General features: G+C 45.5%; 1 protein-coding gene and 1 pseudogene across 4 annotated transcripts; both read left to right on the forward strand.

Moving 5' to 3' along the window:
• The first annotated feature begins 52 nt into the window (after window positions 1-52).
• LOC133238175 (sorting nexin-17-like) lies at window positions 53-3166 on the forward strand (annotated as a pseudogene).
• Window positions 3167-6716: 3550 nt separating this feature from the next.
• Window positions 6717-17252, forward strand: LOC133238174 (zinc finger protein 75A-like). Of its 4 annotated transcripts, XM_061400991.1 has the most exons (8): window positions 6718-6929; window positions 7940-8024; window positions 8424-8552; window positions 10126-10321; window positions 10990-11081; window positions 11363-11489; window positions 13443-13550; window positions 13737-17252. In XM_061400991.1, the coding sequence occupies exons 3-8, from the start codon at window positions 8532-8534 to the stop codon at window positions 14333-14335; spliced, it is 1143 nt and encodes a 380-aa protein (XP_061256975.1). In that variant the 5' UTR covers window positions 6718-6929; window positions 7940-8024; window positions 8424-8531; the 3' UTR covers window positions 14336-17252. The 4 variants fall into 4 exon arrangements, with proteins under 4 accessions (XP_061256978.1, XP_061256975.1, XP_061256976.1 ...); XM_061400994.1 differs by lacking the exon at window positions 13443-13550 and having other exon boundaries at window positions 6717-6929; XM_061400992.1 differs by lacking the exon at window positions 7940-8024.
• The last annotated feature ends 4300 nt before the right edge of the window (window positions 17253-21552 follow it).

Genomic DNA, 21552 nt, shown 5'->3' on the forward strand with positions numbered 1-21552 from the left:
TTATTATGTATCATATCACAATTTAAAAAGTGACAAGGGATGTAAGTATGTATCATAATGCTGTTTTAATCTTCATTTCCTTAATGACAAGTATACTTCCAGTATTAATACTAGCAGGTGGAACAGGGAAGAAGATGGTGGACAACAAAAAAAGGAAGATAAAGTATAGGCTTTGAAAAGAAGTAAACTAATTTATGACGATTTGCAGAAGCAGGGATTAGGTGTTAGAGTGGAGAACCAGTAATATAGGAAAGAAAGAATATTGTATAAAGATTGGAAAAGCACTAGAAAAACTAATAGTATTAGGGTTCCAGCTCTGGCTAAGTTAAAATAAGCATGCTTCACCTTTTTTCTCACATAGACAACAACCTTAAAATTTGGGTAAAATGCATGGAGCAGCTATTTGAGAACTTTATTAATCGCAGGTGAATTGGAGAACAACAGTAGAATTCAAAGCATCACAGAACTGATAGTGAATTTACAATTTATGTTCTCTGATATTCCTTTACCTCAGATTAGCACAACTAGCAACCTGAAAATGAAACTGTAGTAACATGGAGACAAAAATACAACATTTATTTATGACAAACTCAGGGAACTAGGAAAAGAATGGAACTTCTTCAACCTATAAAAGAGCATCTATTTTTATAATTAATTTTCCCACAAGTTGTGGGATCCCAGTTTCCTGACCAGGGATTGGACCCAGGCCATGGCACTGAAAGCACCAAATCCTAATCACTAGGTCACCAGGGAACTCCCAAAGAGCATCTACTTTTTAAAAACCCATTGTAAGCACCCCGCCCCTGCACTGCGCAAATGGCGAGTGAGACAGCGGAGACGCGCTGAGGAGCGGAGGCGAGAGTGCAAAGCCGCTTCGCCCCTCATAGCCCGGAGCCCGGCCGGGCCCTGCTGCAGGGAATATGTACTCTTCCATTCTTGAAACCGAGTCACACAGCGAGGAGAGCGGCGGCTCAGCCAACGTGGTTTATAACATTCACGTGAATGGAGTCCTGCACTGTTGCGTGCGCAACAGGCAGCTCCTGGGGTTGCACGAGCAGCTTCGGAAGGAATATGGGGCCAATGTGCTTCCTGCATTTCCCCCCAAAAAGCTTTTGGCTTTGACACCGGCAGAGTGAAACAGGAGAGAGCAGTTAGAGAAGTACATGCAAGCTGTTCGGGAAGACCCATTGCTTGGGAGCAGTGAGACCTTCAATTGTTTCCTTCGTCGGGCACAGCAGGAGGTCCTCACAGAAGAGGTCTCTTTGGAAATGCCACTCAGCAACGGGCAGAAAGTTCTGGTCAACGTGCTAACTTCAGATCAGACTGAATATGTCCTGGAGAGTGTGGCTGCAATGCTGGATATTCCAGATGACTTGATCAGCTACTTCAGTCTCTTTCTAGTTCGAGAAAAATAGGATGGAGCCTTTTTGTTTGTACGGAAGTTGCAAGAGTTTGAGTTGCCTTATGTGTCTGTTACCAGTCTTCAGAGTCAAGACTGTAAGATTGTGCTAAGGAAGAGTTATTTGGACTCTACCTACGACGACAATGTCATGGAGAACCGGGTTGGCCTGAACCTGCTTTATGCTCAGATGGTAGCAGACATTAAGCGTGTGTGGATCCTGGTGGCCAAGGAACAGTAGCAGCTCAAATCACTGCAGGAGGAGGTCTCCAAGAAGGAGTTCCTGCGGCTGGCCCAGACACTGCGGCACTATGGCTACTTGCGCTTTGATGCCTGTTTGGCTGACTTCTCAGAGAAGGACTGTCTGTAAGCACCCCGCTCCTGCACTCCGCAAATGGCGAGCGAGACAGCGGAGACGCGCTGAGGAGCGGAGGCGAGAGTGCAAAGCCGCTTCGCCCCTCACAGGCAACAGTGAGCTCAGCCTCCAGCTCCGCCTGCCTGGCCAGCAACTCTGTGAAGTCTCCTTCCGGGTCACCCGCATGCGATGCTGGTGGGTCACCTCCTCTGTGCCACTGCCAAGCTGAGGCACAAGCAGCCTCGGCAGGGGTGAGGTGCACCTGGAATTGGCTTTTGAATACCTCATGAGCAAGGACCAGCTACAATGGGTCACCATCACCAGCCCCCAGGCTATTATGATGAGTATCTGCTTGCAGTCCATGGTAGATGAACTGATGGTGAAGCAATCTGGCGGCAGTATCAGGAAGATGGTGCACCGGCGGGTGGGGGGCACCCTGAGATGCTCAGACAGCCAGCAAGCCGTGAAGTCACCACTGCTTCTTGAGTCACCAGATGCCACCCGGGAGTCCATGGTCAAACTCTCAAACAAGCTGAGTGCTGTGAACCTGCGGGTGATTGGCACGCCTGGTACAGATGCCAGTGCCAGTGATGTCCACGGCAGTTTCGCCTTTATGGGCATTGGAGACGAGTACCTGTGATCTCCAGCACTCGGATATCTGCCCTTTGCCCTGGGGGAATGTTCAGAAACTAGCCCTGTGCCTATATCCCAACCTGCCTCCCAAACGGGGCATTTTCCTTTCTCTTGTCCCCTTTTCTCCTCTCGGCCAGGGGCGTCCTAACCCACCTCTTTTTCCCCCACCGTCCCCCATCCTGGGGCTGGCTACACAAAGGATCACCTAGAGCTGGCCCTCAATGCCAAATTAGCATTTAGTATTTTGCACAAAGTCCACCGGACCATGGCCACCTGCCTGGGGAGGAACTACAGTTCCCTCCAGGCTGCTTCTGGCTTCTAGGGGCCATGAGTCAAGGGGATGGGCAGAGGTCTGTGTGTGGTCTGGCCCAGCTCTCCATCATTAAATTCAGCCTGATTGCTGCCTAAAACAAACAAACAAACCCTATTGTACATATCACACTTAATTGTCAGAAACCGAATGCTTTCCCTCTGAGCTAAGGAACAAAAGAAGAATACCCACTCCTGTCACTCCTGTTTAGCGTTGTACTGGAAGGCTTGGCCAGTCCAATCAAGAAAGAAAAGGAAATACAAAACATCCAGATTGGAAAGGAAAAACAAAACGTTCTTATTCACAGGTGACATGATTGTCAATGTAGAAAATCCTAAGACCCTACCAGAGTTTCTGGAGCAAGGACATTTAGTAAGATCACATGATGCAAAGTCAACAAACAAATTCTCTTTCTATACACTGGAATTAATATAGTTTATAATAGCTTCAAAAAATTAAATAGTTATAAATCTAGTGAAACATGAAGTCAAACAAGTCCTAAATAAATGGGAGGACTTAATCATGTTCATCTGTTTTGATCTTTACAGTGTTCCTGTTTACTGTGTTCATTTTATAGATGATGAAACAAAGTGCGAGAGAGATCCACTGGCTACCACAGCTAATTATTTGCAGACTACAACAAGGTTCCCAAGTCTCTAGGTTCCTAACGTTCTAGGATATCTTCCTGCATTTATTTATTTGTTTAACTAGCTGAGCAGGGTCTTAGTTGCTGCACGTGAACTCTAAGTTTCAGCACGTGGGATCTTTTAGTTGCGGCATGTGGGATCTAGCTCCCCCAAGGGTCGAACCCCACACTCCCTGCATTGGAGCGCAGAGTCTTTAGCCACTGGACCACCAGGGAATTCCCTGCCTCCCTATTTAGACAGCAGGGTAATTGGATGGCTATATTGACAGGAAAGAGAGGTGGGTGGGGAAGAGAGGGACCGAATTGTGTTTGATTATGGGAAGAAGTGAAGGAAGAGCAGTGATTCTCGATAGTACTACTGTGGCTGTCTCGTCTGTAAACGGAGGGAGAACAGGTGCTACAAGGACCCTTCAAAATAAGAGAAGCGGAAGCGCCCAGTCAAACTGAAAGGCCTGGCGATTCATGGGGTCGCAAAGAGTCGGACACGCCTGAGCGACTGAACTGAACTGAACCAATAGGAGGGATTAACAAATAAGCGGTTTAAATAGGTTATGACGCAACGAGGATCCCGCCTTCTCATTGGGTAAGACTGCTGTCGATTAGCGAAGGGGCGGGACCAGTTGGGGAGGGCTATGCTTGTTCCGCGGCGCTGGTTTCTGGCTTAGCCTTTGCGCACGCGCCAGACTTTTTGTAAGTCATGGCTTGCACAATGGCAGCTTCCGGCCGCGCTCTGGGAAAGACAGCCTGGTGGTTGACTGACTGGGTTGAGGGCGGTTTTCCCGGTGGGCGGACCCGAGCCCTGTAGCTCCCTCCTCTCTGAGGCTGTAGTCGTGTCTCGGATCCTTAAACGGGAAGACACTCAGTGGCCATGAGCTGCAACCTCCTCTGTTTGGAGAGGCCTGGGAACGCGGAAGCCTGGTGTGTGGGCCCTGTCGCTCTTCGCCCTGTCCCTCACTTTCCCCGTGAAGTCGCCTTTGAAAGGCCCTACGCCTCTTGTTCTTGTGATTTACGCGAATAAAGCACTGGTTCACCAAGGCCTTATGGCACTCATGTGCTGGGCAGTGGGGACACGAAGACAGCTCAGAACTCTTTGTCTTCAGAGAGCGCCTAGACTATGGAGTGGATTACCCCGCAGAAACAAATTCTGGTGTTTAGGTGGATAATGTAGCTGAGCAAGAGCCGTGTACCTCTGGCGCAGAAAGCCAAACTCTGACCGCAGGTGTTTGCAGTGTAATAGAGGCGGGGCGCTCAAGACAACAAATACCTGTTCGGCCCCCAATATTAATAGTGCTGAAGTTCAGAAATCCCACCTTAGAGCCATAGGAGTGAAAACGAAGGGGAGACGGATCTCAGGGACATCTCAGCCGAAACCAATTTTCAACTTCGTTTGTACTCTTCATAATGCTTGAGTATTGGACACCTGGTCAGTAAACCAGGTGTGAAGACCCTAGTCGTCTTTGTCTTTTTTTACCCATTTATTCATTTGCCAAATGTTTACTTTAGGACTAGACACTTCTTGAGGTGCTGAGATTCACCAATGAAACAAATTACCCACTCTCCAAGAACCTTACATTCTGTGGGGATGACAGACGTTAAACCTATTAATATATGTCAAATAGTGAGATATGCTTAAAATTCCTATAAGATGGTACTTCTCTTACACCAACCCAGACCATTTACTCTGCACCTTCTAAGTGCCAAGCACTGGGCCAGATGCTATACAAATAGCATTTCTAATCTTTTTCTCTGTGCTGCACGGTATTGTTACGTTCAGATGAAAAATAGAGGCATAGAGAAGTTCAGTATTTTCCCCAACATCATTAGTATGGATTGAGCTGGGACTGGAAACTGTATCTAGTTGATGGTCAAGGCCTGTTTGATTTCCATTAGGTAACTCGTCTGTCAGCCTGATTATATCCACGTTGTGGGGATTGAATTTGGCAACTTGGAGAGCTCCCACCAGCTCTTTGGACTCTCCCGTTTCAGCAACTGCTGGGCCTCACTAGCTTTCAGCCAGCTCTGGGAACCTTGGTCATGATGGTTGGACCCCAAGCTGCATTCAGGTATAGGATCCTGGAGCTGAAAGTAATTTGTGATGGTCTGCACAGGGAGATCCAAACCTGGGTGAGAAATGAAGCATTGAGAAGGCAGTGAGCTTGGTGCAGCATCTGGAGTGAGAACCCAGCAGAGGAAGGCGTGGTGACAAAGGGAGCATGGAAAGAGAATGGAAATCAGATTGGAGATGGCCTCGGTGAGGGGACAGGCAGTTGAAAAAGGTGGAGAAGCTTAATTTAGCTTCTGCTTAAGCACTTGTTTTCCTCATCGGTGTCCATGCCAGTTTTTTATTTTTGTTTCTCCACACTGTGCAGTATGTGGGATCTTGGTTCCCCAACCATGGAGCAAACCTGTGCCCCCTGCAGTGGAAGCGCAGAGTCCTAACCACTGGATTGCCAGGGAATTTTTGATTCCCGGTTTTAGGAGACCAGATTTCCTTTTCCCCTTTGAAGGAAGGAGGGAGTGTTCTCAATAGATATTGGCTGTAGAGAACAAAGGAAGGGAGGTATCTGTCCCTGTAGAACTCAAGCTTTCTCCCCACACATTATAATGATCCAAGCCATCTCTGTAAGTGACAATGTTCTGGTTCTTGACATGTCTTGTAAGACAGAGGGATTGCAGTGCTCAGTCAGCTGTGGGAACTTTGATTGCGTCTCAGTGTCTAGCTTGCACCTCTCACAAAGCAGATTAATAAGACAAAACTGCCTTTGTGAAAATTACTATCTTATTTAAAATGGAATCAGAGCTCAAAGGAGCAGATATCATGCCCCACCTCTAGACATCAATTGCATCAGCAACAGGAAGAAGGTTTACTTTTCTACCCACCAGAAGAATTTCTACTGGCCCAGCAAAATACCTGCCAATGGGAGATTGTCAAAACTCAGCCAATGAAAACCCACTATACTCCTTCCATTTTCCTCCTTTGGATTCTTCAGTCACGTTCGCCAGACTTGCTAACGGTTGCGAGTTTACATATTCCAACCCTAAATTGTTCCCAAATTAATTTTTCTGACAAAAATAACAGGCTATTTTATTGTTTTAGGTAAACACCAGGTACTGGAGGAGGTTGTGAGAAGCGGCGGGAGCCCAGCTCGGGTACCGGCAGGGACGGGGGCTGCACCCGGCGGGACGATGGGTTACCGCCCGCCACCCGCAGCGATGGAGGAAGAAATGCCCGCGAGAGGGCGGCGCCCATGCAGGGACCCCAGGCTCCAAGGGCCTGAGATTTCGCGGCGTCAACTCTTTCTCGCTGACAGGCTGCTTCCTCAGTTGCAGCCGTGATAAAGCAATGGGCGGTGCGGAGCCCTCTCCGGAAGTACGTCACTTCCCCTTCCGGTTGACCGGGTTTTCCGGCCCCGGGGAATCTAAGTGGAACCCGGAGTACCCCTCTTACCCCCGCCTCTAGCCTCTGAGTGGCGCGCTAGGCGGCGAGGCGGGGGCAGTCCTCCTCAGAGCCACTGTTGGACTGGAGGCGACTTGCGGTTGAGCCCTGGGAAGAGGGAGCGGCTTCCGTGAAGCCAGGCCGTCTGAGGTAACTTAGAGGCGGCTTCCAGTTCGGCACCGGCTCTGAAGCCGCCGAGAGACCCCCGCCACTGCTGGGCAGCCGGGGGCGTTTGCGAGCCGGGCAGCCGGACTGACCCGAGCTAGGCCCGCCGTCAGGCTCCTGAGGATGATTTCTGCACTCTTTGCGCGGGTGGCGCCCCGTGCCGCGCAACTGGAGGCCTCTCGGATACTGCCCGTAGGCCCAGTGCTCGCAGGCGTGCCCCGCGTCGTGTCCACTTTGCTGCCTCCACCGGTGTTTCCTTTACTGGCTGATGTGACCGCGGGAGAAACGAGAGGCCTAGGCTCAGAGATCAGCTTCCGTGTTGCGAAAGCCTGTTTAGTGTCCCGTGCGCCCCCTGAGCCGGCCGGCCATCCGGAGCCGGCCGTTTACGGATACCGCGGCTTCCTGAGCAGAATTTCTGTGCCCTTTCTTCTGGTTATCTCAGGGAAAGTGAGACAGACAGCTCTTTCCTCCCACGCCCACCAGCATCGCTTAGAGGTCTAAAGGACCCTTGGAGAATCTGAAAGGAATCAGTAGCAGTTGAATGTAATGGCCACTCACGTGGGCTCCCTTTTTTTAAAATCTCTTGACTGTGCTGGGTCTTTGCAGCGTGCGGGCTCTTTTTAGCCGGTGGGCTTTCCCTAGTTACCTACTAGACTCACTTGCCCTGGGGCGTGTGGTATCTTAGTTCCCTGACCAGGGATCAAATCCAGGCCCCCCGAAGTGGAAGGCGGATTCTTAACCCCTGGACCACAGGGAAGTCTCACCACTTGACATTTGAATAAACAGTTTGTGAACAAGGGTCAGCTGTAGTTTTGTCCTAGGTCAAGAGAAATTTGAAATACGGATATAAATCTTCTACATAGTGTTTTTTATGTGTCTTGCAAAGAAATGCCAAAATAAATGTTGAACAACTAGTTATTGAGGGATGCTTTTTCAGAAGAATAAGGCTCCATTTTCCTAATTACTTCCTTTCCGCTCTGGTCTCATTGTTGCAGCTCTCCTACAAGTTTTGATACAATGGAAAGGAGCACCTCAAAAGGTCCAGGAAGTGAAGGCTTTCATCTTCCCAGAAGGACAAAGGTTATAGAAGTTGTATCCTCTTACTAAAAACAGACTAGGACAATATGTTAAAATTTAAGACAAACTCAGAATATTCTACTGATATTTACTTAACAATAGAGAATGACGTAGGAAGTTTTTCAGTTAAATCTTTGGATAATCCCCGAACTCCTTGCAGCCAGTGGGTATTAGTTTTCTCATCCATATACTTTTCCTGATTGTTTTTTTAAAGGCAAAGTGATTTATTGGAATTTGTCTTCAGTAAACTGTGCTGTATTAAGTTGAATAATAGAAAGTAGAAAAACATGGCCCTGGCAGTTGATTTTTAAAGTTCATCTTTCTCATTATAACTAGCAGATAGTAAAGTTCATGTGACAGCATCTTACTGACATGCACTTTTTTCTGCCCTGAATGCCTTAGGAAGAAGATTGTTTTATTGATTTTGTTCCAGACCAGACTGGGCCTCAGTTGTCAGATCTGGAGCTGGTGGTGTATCTGGCACAGGAGCAGAATTGTTCCTAGATCAAAATGATGACAGTAGATCTGAAGGTGTGTAAGTACTTGAATGCTCATTTCAGGGCTCTGTGGGAGACCAAGGGGCCTGTGGCAGAGAACTCCAGTCAGCATAAGAAACATGCCCCACAAACAAGACAGTCTCACTCCTGAGAGGTCTCACCAGCACTTCCGAAACTTCCTTTGTCATGAAGCAGCTGGACCCTGGGAGGCTAGTGACCAGCTCCAGGAATTATGCTGTCGGTGGCTGAGGCCAGAGATTCATTCAAAAGAGCAGATCTTGGAACTTGTGGTGCTAGAGCAGTTCCTAACCATTCTGCCTGGGGACACCCAGACACCATCCACAGAGCATCGAGGAGGCTGTGGTCCTGGTAGAACACTTGCAAAGGGAAACTGGCCAAACAAGGAGTGGGGTGAGGAGAAAAATTCTTGATGTGCATTGAAATAGAGTGAAGGTGGATATATTGGGGCAGTTAGTTGGGAGAAAAAATGGATTAGGTCACTATTGGATTGCTCCATTAGCACTTGTGAAGCAGGACCTGAAAGCACAGACCTGCAGCCTTAGTCAGCCCATAGGATTCAGAGATCCTGGTAGAGACTTCCCTGGCCTTAGGGACAGAGTTGAGTTTTGCTCTCTTTGGAGCCAGGGTGTGTTGAGGGTAATGAGCCTAGTCTGGCTTGGCCAAGGAGATGGACCTCAAATTCTTAGAAACATACAAAAAGCACTAAGGAGCTGGAGAGTTCAGGGCAGATCAGAAAAGAAAGGACTCTGAGAGACCAAAAGAGAGCGAAGCTATGGAAGAGAAGGAAAAAAAAAACACAACCGACTAGGGGATGACTGCCCAGGAAGGGGAAAAATTAGGAAGAACACAGAGAAAGAAAGATTTGAAATCCCAGCAGAGTAACTGAGAGAAGAAAGACCCTGAGGGGTAGTGTCCTCTGTACCATAGGCAAGAGCCTCCACTGCCCTCTCTCAGTGGTTGTTCCTGGCTCTGCTCTGAGTGGGGATCCAGGACATGCCCTTGGGCAGGTGACAGCTCACCAGCTGGCCTCAGGCCCACTGTGAATACCAGGAGGGCACATGTTTGTCAAAATTATTTGAACATAGGTCAGAGCTATGGCTCTTTTCTCCTGCTTTTTTCCTCCATTTCATCCCTATTGTCTGTGAGAATCTTCCCTGACCATGTGGAATATCTGGTTGACAGGACAACTTTTAAATTCAATTCCTTAATCTTTTGAGATAATTAGAAGACAGGAAACCACTAAGGCAAGGATCTAAGTTGGGAGAGAAAGCCTGTCAAGGCAGCATGAGAACAGGTGGCCTGTGCAACCCTGTTTGTGGGCCGAACTGGGCTGAATTCAGGAGGTGGGACTGCTGTCTTGGAGAGCTGGCAGTAACCACATCCTTTACTGGTTTCTCCCAATTTTCCCATGTTTTATGGATCTTTCTTGTGGAAAATTGGTGGCTGGTATCTCTAGGTCTTTGTGTCATTTCCTTCAGCGTCTCCCTCTTTTCCCGCAGTCTGCACTCTCTGCTTTTTCTTCCCTCTCCCATCAAGCCCAAACCAAAAGTCAGTTCTGTGGTAACAAGTATGGGGGTTATTTCTAGGTTGCAGTCCAGGAGCTGGGAAAGGAGGCAGTGCTCTTGGGAGAAGCAGCAGAGGCCCCAGGCTTCCAGCTGAAGCCAGCAGAGTCCCAGCCAGCGGGCATGTCCCTGGAGGAAGAAGTTTGGAATATACACCAGGGTCTACAAGAGCCACTGAGCAGGAATACCCACAAAGAACCTGAGCCCGTATGTGAGAGGGGTAAGGATCTTCATGTTACTTTTCTTCTCCTGGGAGGTGGGATATAATTTAAGCCAGAATGTGTGTGCACTTTCTGGTTACCCTGCCCTGTGGATCTACTAATGCAGCTACATTAGCAATTAGGATGCCCCCCAGGTGGCGGTAGAATAGGTCATGTGGGGTTGAGGGTGGAGATTGGCTTAAGATACAGAAATCTCCTAACTGCAGAACCCTGGTAATGATACTGGGAACTCAGTTCTTTAGAAAAGTAGAGAGGATTGGGCCCACCTGTCCTTGTAAAAACAGAAGGAATTAAGGGGTTATCAGTGACAAAATGTGAATAAAATTGTATATAGGCAAAAAGTAACAATAAAAAATCAAAAAAAGCTAAAGCAACTTTTCTTACTGTACACTAGAGTCCCTGAGTATTTTGTTCTCAATTCATGTCATGACTGGATAACAGGTTTTTTCCTTTCATAAATTTGCTCAGGAAGATTAGGGAACCTGTTTCAGGGGCTGGTAGATTCAGTGGTTTTTATCTACAAGGAGAGAGCCATTTCTAGACACCACACACACTTGTAAAGGTATCTCATCAATCCTGAAAACATGAGAATCTTTTACATTTTAGAAATGAGCCTAGTATGTTTAGAAACGGAAGATAAATTTCTGTGGTGCTTTTTTATCCACAGTGGTACCTACTTACCAGATCCTAGCCCTTCCTGAGGAAACAAACACCAAAGACTGGACAGTGGCTCCTGAGTTCATCTTGCCTGAGTCCCAGGTGAGCTGTGCTTTCCAGCTTCTTGGGGCTGCTTCTCCCTGCTGTCTGTGACCCACCCTGCCCAGCAGGTGTTCAAAAGCATGTTAACTCAGATGATCTCCCAGGGGAACTGGGTACCTCCTGGGCTTACTGATCCCTTCCCTCTTTCTTTTCTGCCTCCTCACTTTAAAAAGTATCATGTGTTGTTCCTTTAATATCTGGCTAACATACGAATCATGGGCCAGATGGTTGGGCTGTCTTTCAAGTGGCAAGTTCTGAGTTAAAGCCATTCTCTTCTTTAGGGTTTGTTGACATTTGAGGAAGTGGCCATATACTTTTCCCAGGAAGAATGGGAACTACTGAATCCCACTCAGAAGGCCCTCTACAATGACGTAATGCACGAGAACTATGAGACTGTCATCTCTCTAGGTAAAAATTCTCTTCCCTTTGCATAGGAATGGACTAATCTGTCACATTCTTGGTTTGCTTTTACCCCCGTGAGAGAATCTCTGTTTCAGTAGCTCGTTGATTCTCAGATAGTAGTTCACCACAGGAAAGGTGTATCTGGAAACCTTGGAGCTTCTGCCAAGTTCACATGTTCATTCCTTATCCAAAATTTTTGTTCCCTTCAAATCTGCTTTGCTCTACTCTCTCCTGTCTCCCTGAAAGACACAACCATTAACCTAAAGTTCAGGCCAGAAAACCCCTGGATCATTTTTTACTGTGATGTTGCCATCATACCCTACTACTAACACATCACTGATCATCTTGGCTCCACAATCACAGTGTAGTTTGAATTGGATCATGTCTCAGCCTCTTGCGCTGTTCACATCCTCATCTCAGCCACAAGGTTCACCTCAGTACTTTCTTACTGGCACCCATTGCCACCACTCCTGCTCTCCCACCCTCAGTTTTCCACACAGTAGCCAGAGTCTTTTAAAAACCTAATCATGGGGTATTTCCTGGCAGTCCATTGGTTAGGGCTTCTCATTTTCAATGCCAAGAGTGTGGATTCAATCCCTGGTTGCGGAACTAATATCCCAAAAGCTGCATGATCCGGCCAAAAAAAAAATGCCTAATCAGATCATGACATTTTCTGCTTAAAAACCTGTCATAGGAGAAGGAAATGGCAACCTACTCCAGTATTCTTGCCTGGAAAAGTCCATGGACAGAGGAGCCTGGCAGGCTGCAGTCCATGGGGTTATATGACTGAGCACACATGCATGAGGGTGGAGGGAGATGGGTTGGTAGCAATAAGCTGGTAGAACTTTAAAGAAAAAAAAAGAACAACCTATGATAACTTCTCAATATATTCAGTATTAGAACCAAATTCCTTACCACAGCCCCCAGGATCCTCCAAGGTCTGGCTTCTCATCTGCTGTCATCTCTTGCCACTTGTGCTCTTGCTTCATTCTTCACTCTTGTCATCTTGCTGTTTCATGGACTTCAAATGCTCATTTCTTTCTCTTACCCTCTGCCTGGTACACTTTTCTGTCACATGACAAAACTCACCTTAGGGTTCTGCTCAGGTATCATTTTCTAAAAGCAGCTTTTTTCACAGTCTTATTTAAAATAGTGTCACAGAAACAGAACCTTAAATGTTCTCTTACCCTTCCTTAGTTTCCTTTAAAACATTTATCACTTCCTGACATTTGTTTGTCTGTTGATGTTAGAGTGTCTGACTCTGCATGAGATGATAAGCTCTGTGGTAGCCGGGGATTTGGCTTATTCTCCACTATGTCCCTGGTACATAGAGGGTGCCTGGTGCACCATAACCACTCAGTACGTATTTATGGAATGACTGAGTAATGAATACTTTCCATACTTGGCAGTACAATTTGGAGTAAGTTCACTAAGTAATTCTTGCCTGTTTCTGCCACCTGGATGTGAACCAGTGAGCTATGGGAGTGGTAGAAATCTTTTCTAGTCCAGTGTTTGGTGCTTGAGAACCAATAAAAAGTTAGTATAATGATGGCATGTATCATTTGTGCATGATACATGCCCATTGACCTTCACATCGACTCACCTAAACCTGGTCTTATCCAGTATAAGTCTTCCTGAAGACGTAATAGCACCAGTCTATGTTTCCTGCAGGCTCTGGAGTTTGGTTACTCCTTAGTTGAATATGGAGAAGTGGTGTCAGAAGATGTGGAATTTGCACTGGATTCCTGTCGATCTAGCTTAGGTTCCTTTCTCAGTCTTTGCTTTTCATGCCCAGTCACAAATGCAGTATAGTGTAAACTTAATATTGGATATGAGAGTATCCATTTAACCATTCAGGATAACAAACGGTTAAAGTATCTTTTGCTTTTCCTGAAGTAGTCTGAAATTAGTGAACCATTTATTAGTTCTAGTCGTTGACCTCAGTTTTTTATTTCACAGCATTATTTGTGCTCCCCAAACCTAAAGTGATGTATTTAGAGCAAGGGGAAGAGCCATATATTCAAGGATCTCCAATGTTCAAAGACAATCCTGGAGAGCTGCTTTCAGGTAAATAATACCATGGGAAGAGGAGAAATGTGCCTAGATTAGGAACCTTTCCAAGGGCTTAACATTTTAAGATTCTACTTCCCTATGTATATATTTTAAAATCAGTGAATGTTGTGCTTTTTTTCTATCCCCATAGTTATCTTGCTCTGACATACAGTAGACTGATTCTTATGTTTATTCCAACAGAGATAAAACTGAAAAATGACATGGAAAATCATCAACTCATGTGTCTTTCTGACTTAGAAATACAAGCACCAGGAGACATAGTATCAAAAAAAGCCAGTGTGAATGTTCATCAGAAAACAACAGGCAAAGAAAATCATGGTGATGTGCATAGGCTGGGGAAATGGCACCAAGATTTTCCAGTGAAGGAAAGAAATAAACTTTCCAACTGGTGGGAGGAAGAGCTGCTGAAACTTATGGAGCTTCATAAGAAAGAACGTGCAACAGAGAAGCCTTTTAAATGTCAGGAATGTGGGAAAAGCTTCAGAGTTAGTTCTGACCTTATTAAGCACCAAAGAATTCACACTGAGGAGAAACCGTATAAATGTCAGCAGTGTGATAAGAGGTTTAGATGGAGGTCAGATCTTAATAAGCACTTAACCACACACCAAGGAGTAAAACCGTATAAATGCTCCTGGTGTGGGAAAAGCTTCAGTCAAAATTCACATCTCCACACACATCAAAGAATTCACACAGGAGAGAAGCCCTTTACATGTCATGAGTGTGGAAAAAAATTCAGTCAAAATTCCCACCTTATTAAACACCGGAGAACCCATCTATAACACATGCAAGCATCAGTGAATGCTCAAGACTTTGACACCAGGATTGACACCAATGAAGAAAAGCTTATCCAGTGTTCTTAGTCTAAAAAATTTACCAACCAGAGTTTAACCCTAAAGTTTGAAGAATTTTTTACCAGTGGAAAATTTGGTGATATAAATATCATGTTTCACAGAAAGAAGTTAGGGTTGACTGTGAGAGGAAACAGTAGTAGTTAGTTGTACTACTTACTGTTTTTACTTAGAACTATCACTGAATTCCTTAGGAAAATAGGTGTTCTAAGAACCCGAGTAAGGGAAAAAGCTTTTGGGATTGTAGCTGACAGAATAGCAATACCAGCTTCAAATAGCAGATGCAGTCATGATCACCAGTCTTCTGTGGTCACAGAGGTAAATATTGTTTTTCATTGATCTTCCAGCCACTGTTAAGCACATATGATGGAAACATTTGTAGCATAGTTTTCCAAAATAAAAAGCAGTAATATACGTGTTTGATTACATACATTGTCTTTCAGGTAGCCGACTTAGCAGTTTCAATAGTCTTTTGGGACGGAAATGAATTTTAACATGAAGTTTTCCAGAAACCAAGTTGAGTTTTCTTACTCTTGTCATTGGACAGTGTTTGCAAAATTGACATGGTTTTGACTTCCTTTATGAATCTTTATTTCTATACCTCTGGAATCCTTTCAGCACAATTTTTACTGTGATGAAATAATTTACTTTACTGGTGGAGAATCTGCCAGGTGAACTGATGCACCATCATACCTCTCATTGGTGATGTTTGAAAAAAGGAGAATATCTCTAATGAGGTCATGTGGACATGAATTGGAATTTTTACCATTCAGTCTATATTAGATGGCAGGCTATAGTGCATGGGGTTGCAAAGAGTTGGACACGACTTAGCAACTAAACAACAACAATATAATAGATGTAAAGAATTTTCTGTAATAAACTAGACTCCTTACCTCACAATGCCAATAGGATAAAAGAGCCATGAACATGAGTACTTTTCTGAGGCCTAAATGGATATTAATGGGAATTCAGGAACAATTTCTCAGTTTTTTGTCTGTTCGCATTTTAATTTGGCTTTTGTTTGTTATCAAGAACAAGGAGAGGGTTATGCTTGTCTGGGAACTGGCGTGTGTGCAGTAGGGAGGATCCTGTGGGTCACTGGGCGTGGTGCTCTGAATCCAGCAGCAGGAGACCAAGCCCAAAGGTTTGGGAGCTGATGCTAAGTGGTAGGTGAAGGTGGGGGAACCCGCACCTCCTTGGCTGACAATAAACTGTTAAACACACGGGATCTTCTGTTTCTGTTCAGCACACCATAGACTGCTGAGAATCTCTCTGGATTCTGGGTTTTCTTATAATACCTTTTTATCTACAGCCCTGATTCAGATGTGTTCCTTCTAGAGCTTTCGGGTAGTGTTAGGAAAGGAGTTAAATAATGTCTTTAACATATCTCTTAGAAACAAGGAAGTTAAGGCTCAGAGAGATTTAGGGACTTGTTAAGACCCCATAACTAGTGGATCTGTTGGCTGTCACTTAGCTGTAACTAGTCAGGCCTGAAGACAGGATCAGTTGGACTGATCTGTATGTTGTCCCTGCCCAGTCAGCCTGGATGACATTGGATCTGTTTCAAGTTTGTAAAACTAATTTCTTGGTTACTGAAACACGCATAAGTCTTCATTTTCTCTATGAAATAGAGATAAAGCTCAACTCAGGGTTTTCTGAGGATTAGAGGGATTGATGAAGGAAAAGTATCTAATGGCCATGCTGGTAGTGGAGTCTCAGACAGTGTCCACGTCCTTTCCTTTTCTCTGATCCGCAGTGGTGTGTTGGGTGGACTGACCACACTGAAGGAGCTAGTGCATCTGTGGCTGTTGGAGCTCCTTCCAGGAGCTGAGCGCTCGTTGTGGTGGTTTGCTCAGTTGATTTGTCCTTTGGCTTCAGTGCTTTATGGTGTAAGTCACTTGATCTGTTGGTGTGTCGCTGTCAGCAAGATTTCATTTCCTTCCCCAAGATGAACTCTGTCAAGAATTATTTGCTAAGCACAGCCAGCTCTGCATAGATCTTACCCAACACCCTCAATCTTAACACCCCTGGAACTCTTGTCTCTTCTCCCAGGATACACCTATGGATTAGTTGCTGGCACTGCATTCATGCATTTGTTTTAATGAGGTCCTATTATGTGTCCAGGTACTTGTTTTTTTGAAGAGCAGACTTTCAACAAGCCTTTTTGTTTTCTTTCCCCACAGTGGGTCTTTGTTGCAGTGTGCAGGCTTCTCTTGTGGTGAGCGGGCTTAGTTGCCCCAAAGCATGTGGGATCTTGGTTCCCCAACCAGGGATTGAACCCATGTCCCTTGCATTTGAAGGCAGATTCTTAATCACTGGACCACCAGGGAAGTTCCCACGTAGTCTTCTAAGCTAAGGATATGATAATGGACAAGGACACGAAATGCTTATTGCTGTGGAGCTTGTATCCCAGTGAACAGTAAGAATGGGGTGGTTGGGACTTCCTGGCGGTCCAGTAGGACTCCTCACTTTCACTGCTGAGGGTCTGGGTCCAGTCCTTGGTTGGGGAACTGGTATCCTGTAAGCTAATGTGGGACAGCCAAAAAAAAAAAAAAAAGTGGGGTAGTGGTTATCCTTTTTTGCTCCTTTTCGTTCGACAGGGTCCTGAGATAGTTTTGAGCAGTGGGTTGTATAGAAGTCTCACTTCTGGACTGAAGCACTTATTTGTTGGTACAGGACTCTTGTGCTGTCTTCTGCCTCAGTCATGTAAGCATATAGGAACCATGAGATCAGAACAGTCTGGAATGCTGACCTTCCACACTGGGGAGAGGTATCTGTTCTAGATGGTCTGCCAGACCTGTAATGCACTTTGTAGGAACAATAAATAAACTTTTGTTGTGTTAAATTACTGGGATGTTGGTGCTGTGTGTTTCTACAGCATAACCTGACCTGTCTTAATTGGGCTGGCTGTTCTGGTAGAGCTCAGAAACCTTTGTCATTCTGCCTGGTCTTTGGTCCTCAGAAGAGATCTAGTTTCCTCTTGATGCTCCACTGAGATGATGTAATTGTAACACCGGTGGAAACACATAGGAGCTTACAAGATTGTAGGTGATGGGAAAGAAAGACTGGATTGCTTACCCAAAACAAATAAGAGGTCAGTTGTTGAAGTGGATGAGGCAATCTCCCTCCCTCTGACCTTATTCCACTTTGTCTTTGTCCTCCACTGCACCACTGCTCCATTAACCCCTCATGCACTGGAAGGGTTTCTGTCCATCAGTGGGCTTGAGAGTGAGTAGGGATTTCCTTCCATTCCTCATATGAATGTAGTAGACTTCAAGTAATTGTTTGTTAAATACCTTTTGTGCCTTCTGTGAGTTGTGCCTCAGAGAACACAGGACACAAGTCACCAAAATTTCCCACAGTATAAAGAGGAATGTGGCTTCTCTCCCTGGACTGAAAGGTGACAGTTGGAAAGAAACTTGGACAGGAACACAGGAGCAGTACAATCCAGTTGGGGAATGAGAAACCTCCAGTGGGAAAGTCTTAGCCACTAGTTAGCAGCACGGTGTCTTATTCCTTATGTTTGGAATTTGGGTTGGATGTGTGGAAGTTAGAAGAAGGCATTTCTATACCTCATCACAGGAATGAGAGCTGATTACTAAAACAACAATATAAAACTAAAACTATTGAACCTTGGTTCAAAAATGAATTCAGACTTGACCCTGGGTTCAGTCTCGCTAATGTGACCTTTGTAACCAGATGATTTCTAGGACAAACCAGAAGGTGCTTTATTTTTTGTGTGTTCAGTTAACAGCCTTACAAGTGGCTCCAGGGTTGCTTCTGAGAAGTAGATCTCTGATCTAGTCTAGCCCCTAGATCTTTGACACCTCTGCATTGGTCCATCCCAGTGGTCACAGTCTTGGGACCATTGCATACCCAGAGTTCTGGCCATTAAGCTGACTGTAACCTCAAGCTGATCTTGAGAACTTCCACTCTCTTGACTGGAGGGGAAGTACAGGAGGAGAGCTTGGAAACTAAAACTCTGGTGTTTCGATCAGCTTTTGAAACTATGAGAACAGTGTTTAATTCTGCTGGAGAACTTGAGACAAAGAATCCTAAGTAGCCTTTTCGATTCTTCAGGACAAGGTAAGGACGCGTGGAGCTCTAGTTCTTTGTTTTCCTAGTGAACATGTTTTCTGCTGTCCTTTACTTAACTCTACAGTGTGCTTATGTGAATGAATGACACACCCTGCACAAAGCAAGTGAGGAGCCCTGCTCTTTGGTTCCGCAGTGACCTCTTATGACTTATGGCAGAAACCCTGTCAGGGGTTTATACCGACCTGCCAATGGACTTCCCTGGTGGCTTAGATAATAAAATGTTGCCTACCAGGAGACCTGGGTTCAATCCCTGGGTTGGGAAGATCTGGAGAAGGAAATGGCAACCCACTCCAGTATTCTTACCTGGAAGATCCCATGGGTGGAGGAGCCTGGTAGGCTACAGTCCGTGGGGTTGCAAAGAGTTGGACACGACTGAGGGACTTCACATTTCTTTCTTTTCTATCCATCTGGACAGTTGGGAGTAATGCAGAAGATTTGAACACTGTAAAGGGTTTTCCAGACATTCACTGAACCATTTCATACCACAGACCAGTGTTTACTGAGCGCCTTGTGCATTCTCTGATTCATTCCTGTTCACATGTAATGGATCAAGGCTGCCCATTGCTTTTATCTCAGGAGTGTTCCCTCCAGGGCACACAGTGATTATTTGCTGAAGGCTTCCTCAACATTCTGTGGGTTCTCTCCTGTGTAGTCTCTAAAGTGCCCTCAGTAGAAAGTGTTGAAGCTTTGCTGCTGCTGCTGCTGCTAAGTCGCTTCAGTCGTGTCCAACTCTGTGCGACCCCATAGATGGCAGCCCACCAGGCCCTGCCGTCCCTGGGATTCTCCAGGCAAGAACACTGGAATGGGTTGCCATATCCTCCTCCAATGCGTGGAAGTGAAGTCACTCAGTCGTGTCCGACTCTTAGCGACCCCATGGACTGCAGCCTACCAGGCTCCTCCATCCATGGGATTTTCCAGGCAAGAGTACTGGAGTGGGGTGCCATTGCCTTCTCCAGTTGAAGCTTTAGCCACACACTATTTCTAGGTTTCTTTTCAAACAAGTTACAAAAGCATATTGTTGCTGAATCTCTTCCACACTTGGCGCTTTTATAGTTTCTTCCCTGTGTGGGTTCAGTGGGGAGCAAGGCTGGAGCACTGTTCAAAGCATCAACCAAACCCAGTGTACATGTAGGGTTTCTTTGTGTATGAATTCTCCAGGAGACAAGGGTACTGGGCTGCACTGAATTTCTTTCCACAGTCAGGCATCTTGTCAGGCTTTCTTCCTGTATAATTCATCCATGATGATAGTGCCTGCACTTCACTTAAAGCTGTTTTCCCATCTGGCTCCTGTGAGAGGAATTATGTAAGCCAGCTCTTGTCTTTCACTCAGTTTCAGATGTAGGAAAGCTATCAGAATCACTTCTCATTTCCACCACTGTAGGATGATGAATCTCGAACTGCTTAGGTCTAAGCACTAGCACAAAAATGTAAAGGTTTATTGTATTTGAATACCCTGCACCTTCAAGGAAGAGCTTAGTAAGAAGACTTTCTGTTGAGTTTTTAAGCCAATAAATGTAACATTTCCAAAATCATGATTTCCACACTAAGTATTTGTCTATGACTTGGACAGGGAAGCCTGGTGTGCTGCAGTTCATGGGGTTGCAAAGAGTTGGACACGACTTAACGACTGAACAACAATGACTTGTACACTGAACAGTTTCAGAGCATCTGAAAAAAATGTAAAAGTGATGGATATTTAATGTTCATGAAGAGAAGAGTTAGATACTTTAAGCTTTAAAGCAATCTTTAAAAAAATGTTAGTAGATTGGAACTTCCCTGGTAATTCAGTGGCTAGGACTCTGCACTCCCAAGGCCGGGGGCCTGAGTTCAATCTCTGATCGGGGAACTCGATCGCACATACCAAAACTGAGTTCACATGCTGTGACTGAAAGACCCCGCATGCTGCAACTAAGACTTGGTGCAGCCAAATAAATAAATATGCATATTTTTAATGTTAGTAGAGTAAGGCCAATAGTTTCTTTTTTGACTGCATTGTGCAGCTTGCAGGATCTTAGTTCCCCAACCCAGGATCAAACTTGCCTCTCCACCCCCTGCAGTAGAAGCAAGGACTCTTAACCCATGGACTCCCAGGGAAGGCCCCCCACCCCCCGCCTTTTTTTTCTTTTCTGGTTTTTTAAAATTTAGTTTCTTACGTGGAGTTAGGGAAATGTTTTTTAAATGTTTCCTTCATCCCGTAACTATGATAAGCATTACCCAACATCAAAGCTATTTATCCTCCTTAAAGGAGAGGCTCATATTTCTGGTCTTTTATCTGTTCGGCTGCACCACGTGGCTTGTGGTATCTTAGTTCCCCAACCAGGGATTGAGCCTGTGCCCTTGGCAATGAAAGCCTGGAGTTCTAACCACTGGACTGCCAGAGAGTTCCCGAGTCTTACTCTTTGAGTTAAGAGGCACTTGTACAATATTCTCCTCTTGGATCTCTCCACAGCTCCCACATTTTGAAACCCAAGCTTGCACAAGGGCTTTATCTTCTCTTGACCTTCACTGTTGTTCAGTCAGTCATATCTGCCCTCACCACTCTGAGTGCTGTGCTTCACAGCATGTATCACAAAGTAGAGTTACTTGGTTTGTTGTTTTTGTCTATCTGCATCCATTAGAATACAAGCATCAAGAGGGCAGTGGCTTTGTCCTGTGTAGCCTTGAATCTTCAATGTTGGACACAAAACTGACTTATAATAAATATAAGAATGAAAATACAGTGGAGTAGGTTGGGGGGTGCCAGCTGCTGGACAGTTCAAAATTTGTGTATGACTTTACCATTGGCCCTCTGGATCTGTGGTTCTGCAACTTCAACCAGGAATGGATCATGTACTTTAGTATTGAGTTATTCAGTAGGCTCCCCATGTGAGTGGGGCCTCACAGTTCAAACCCATGTCCTTCAAGGATCAACTTACATCGAACAGAAAAAAGCTACCATAGGCACCAAACATTAGCTTTGGTCACTTAGAGCACACCTGTCCCAGTGTGCTCTCTTTAGGTATTGACTGCTTGACAGATGTGTGATGGCTGTGAGTTCTCATCTTGTTCTT

The sequence above is a fragment of the Bos javanicus genome, chromosome 25, assembly GCF_032452875.1.
Source record: "Bos javanicus breed banteng chromosome 25, ARS-OSU_banteng_1.0, whole genome shotgun sequence".
Lineage (NCBI taxonomy): Eukaryota > Metazoa > Chordata > Mammalia > Artiodactyla > Bovidae > Bos > Bos javanicus.

Excerpts from the sequence above, each read along its gene's own strand:
- LOC133238174 (XM_061400991.1), top strand. The coding sequence starts at position 8,532 with ATGATGACAGTAGATCTGAAG. Across the intron at positions 11,082-11,362 it reads TCATCTTGCCTGAGTCCCAG|GGTTTGTTGACATTTGAGGA; the intron begins GTGAGCTGTGCT and ends TCTCTTCTTTAG. Across the intron at positions 11,490-13,442 it reads TGAGACTGTCATCTCTCTAG|CATTATTTGTGCTCCCCAAA; the intron begins GTAAAAATTCTC and ends TTTATTTCACAG.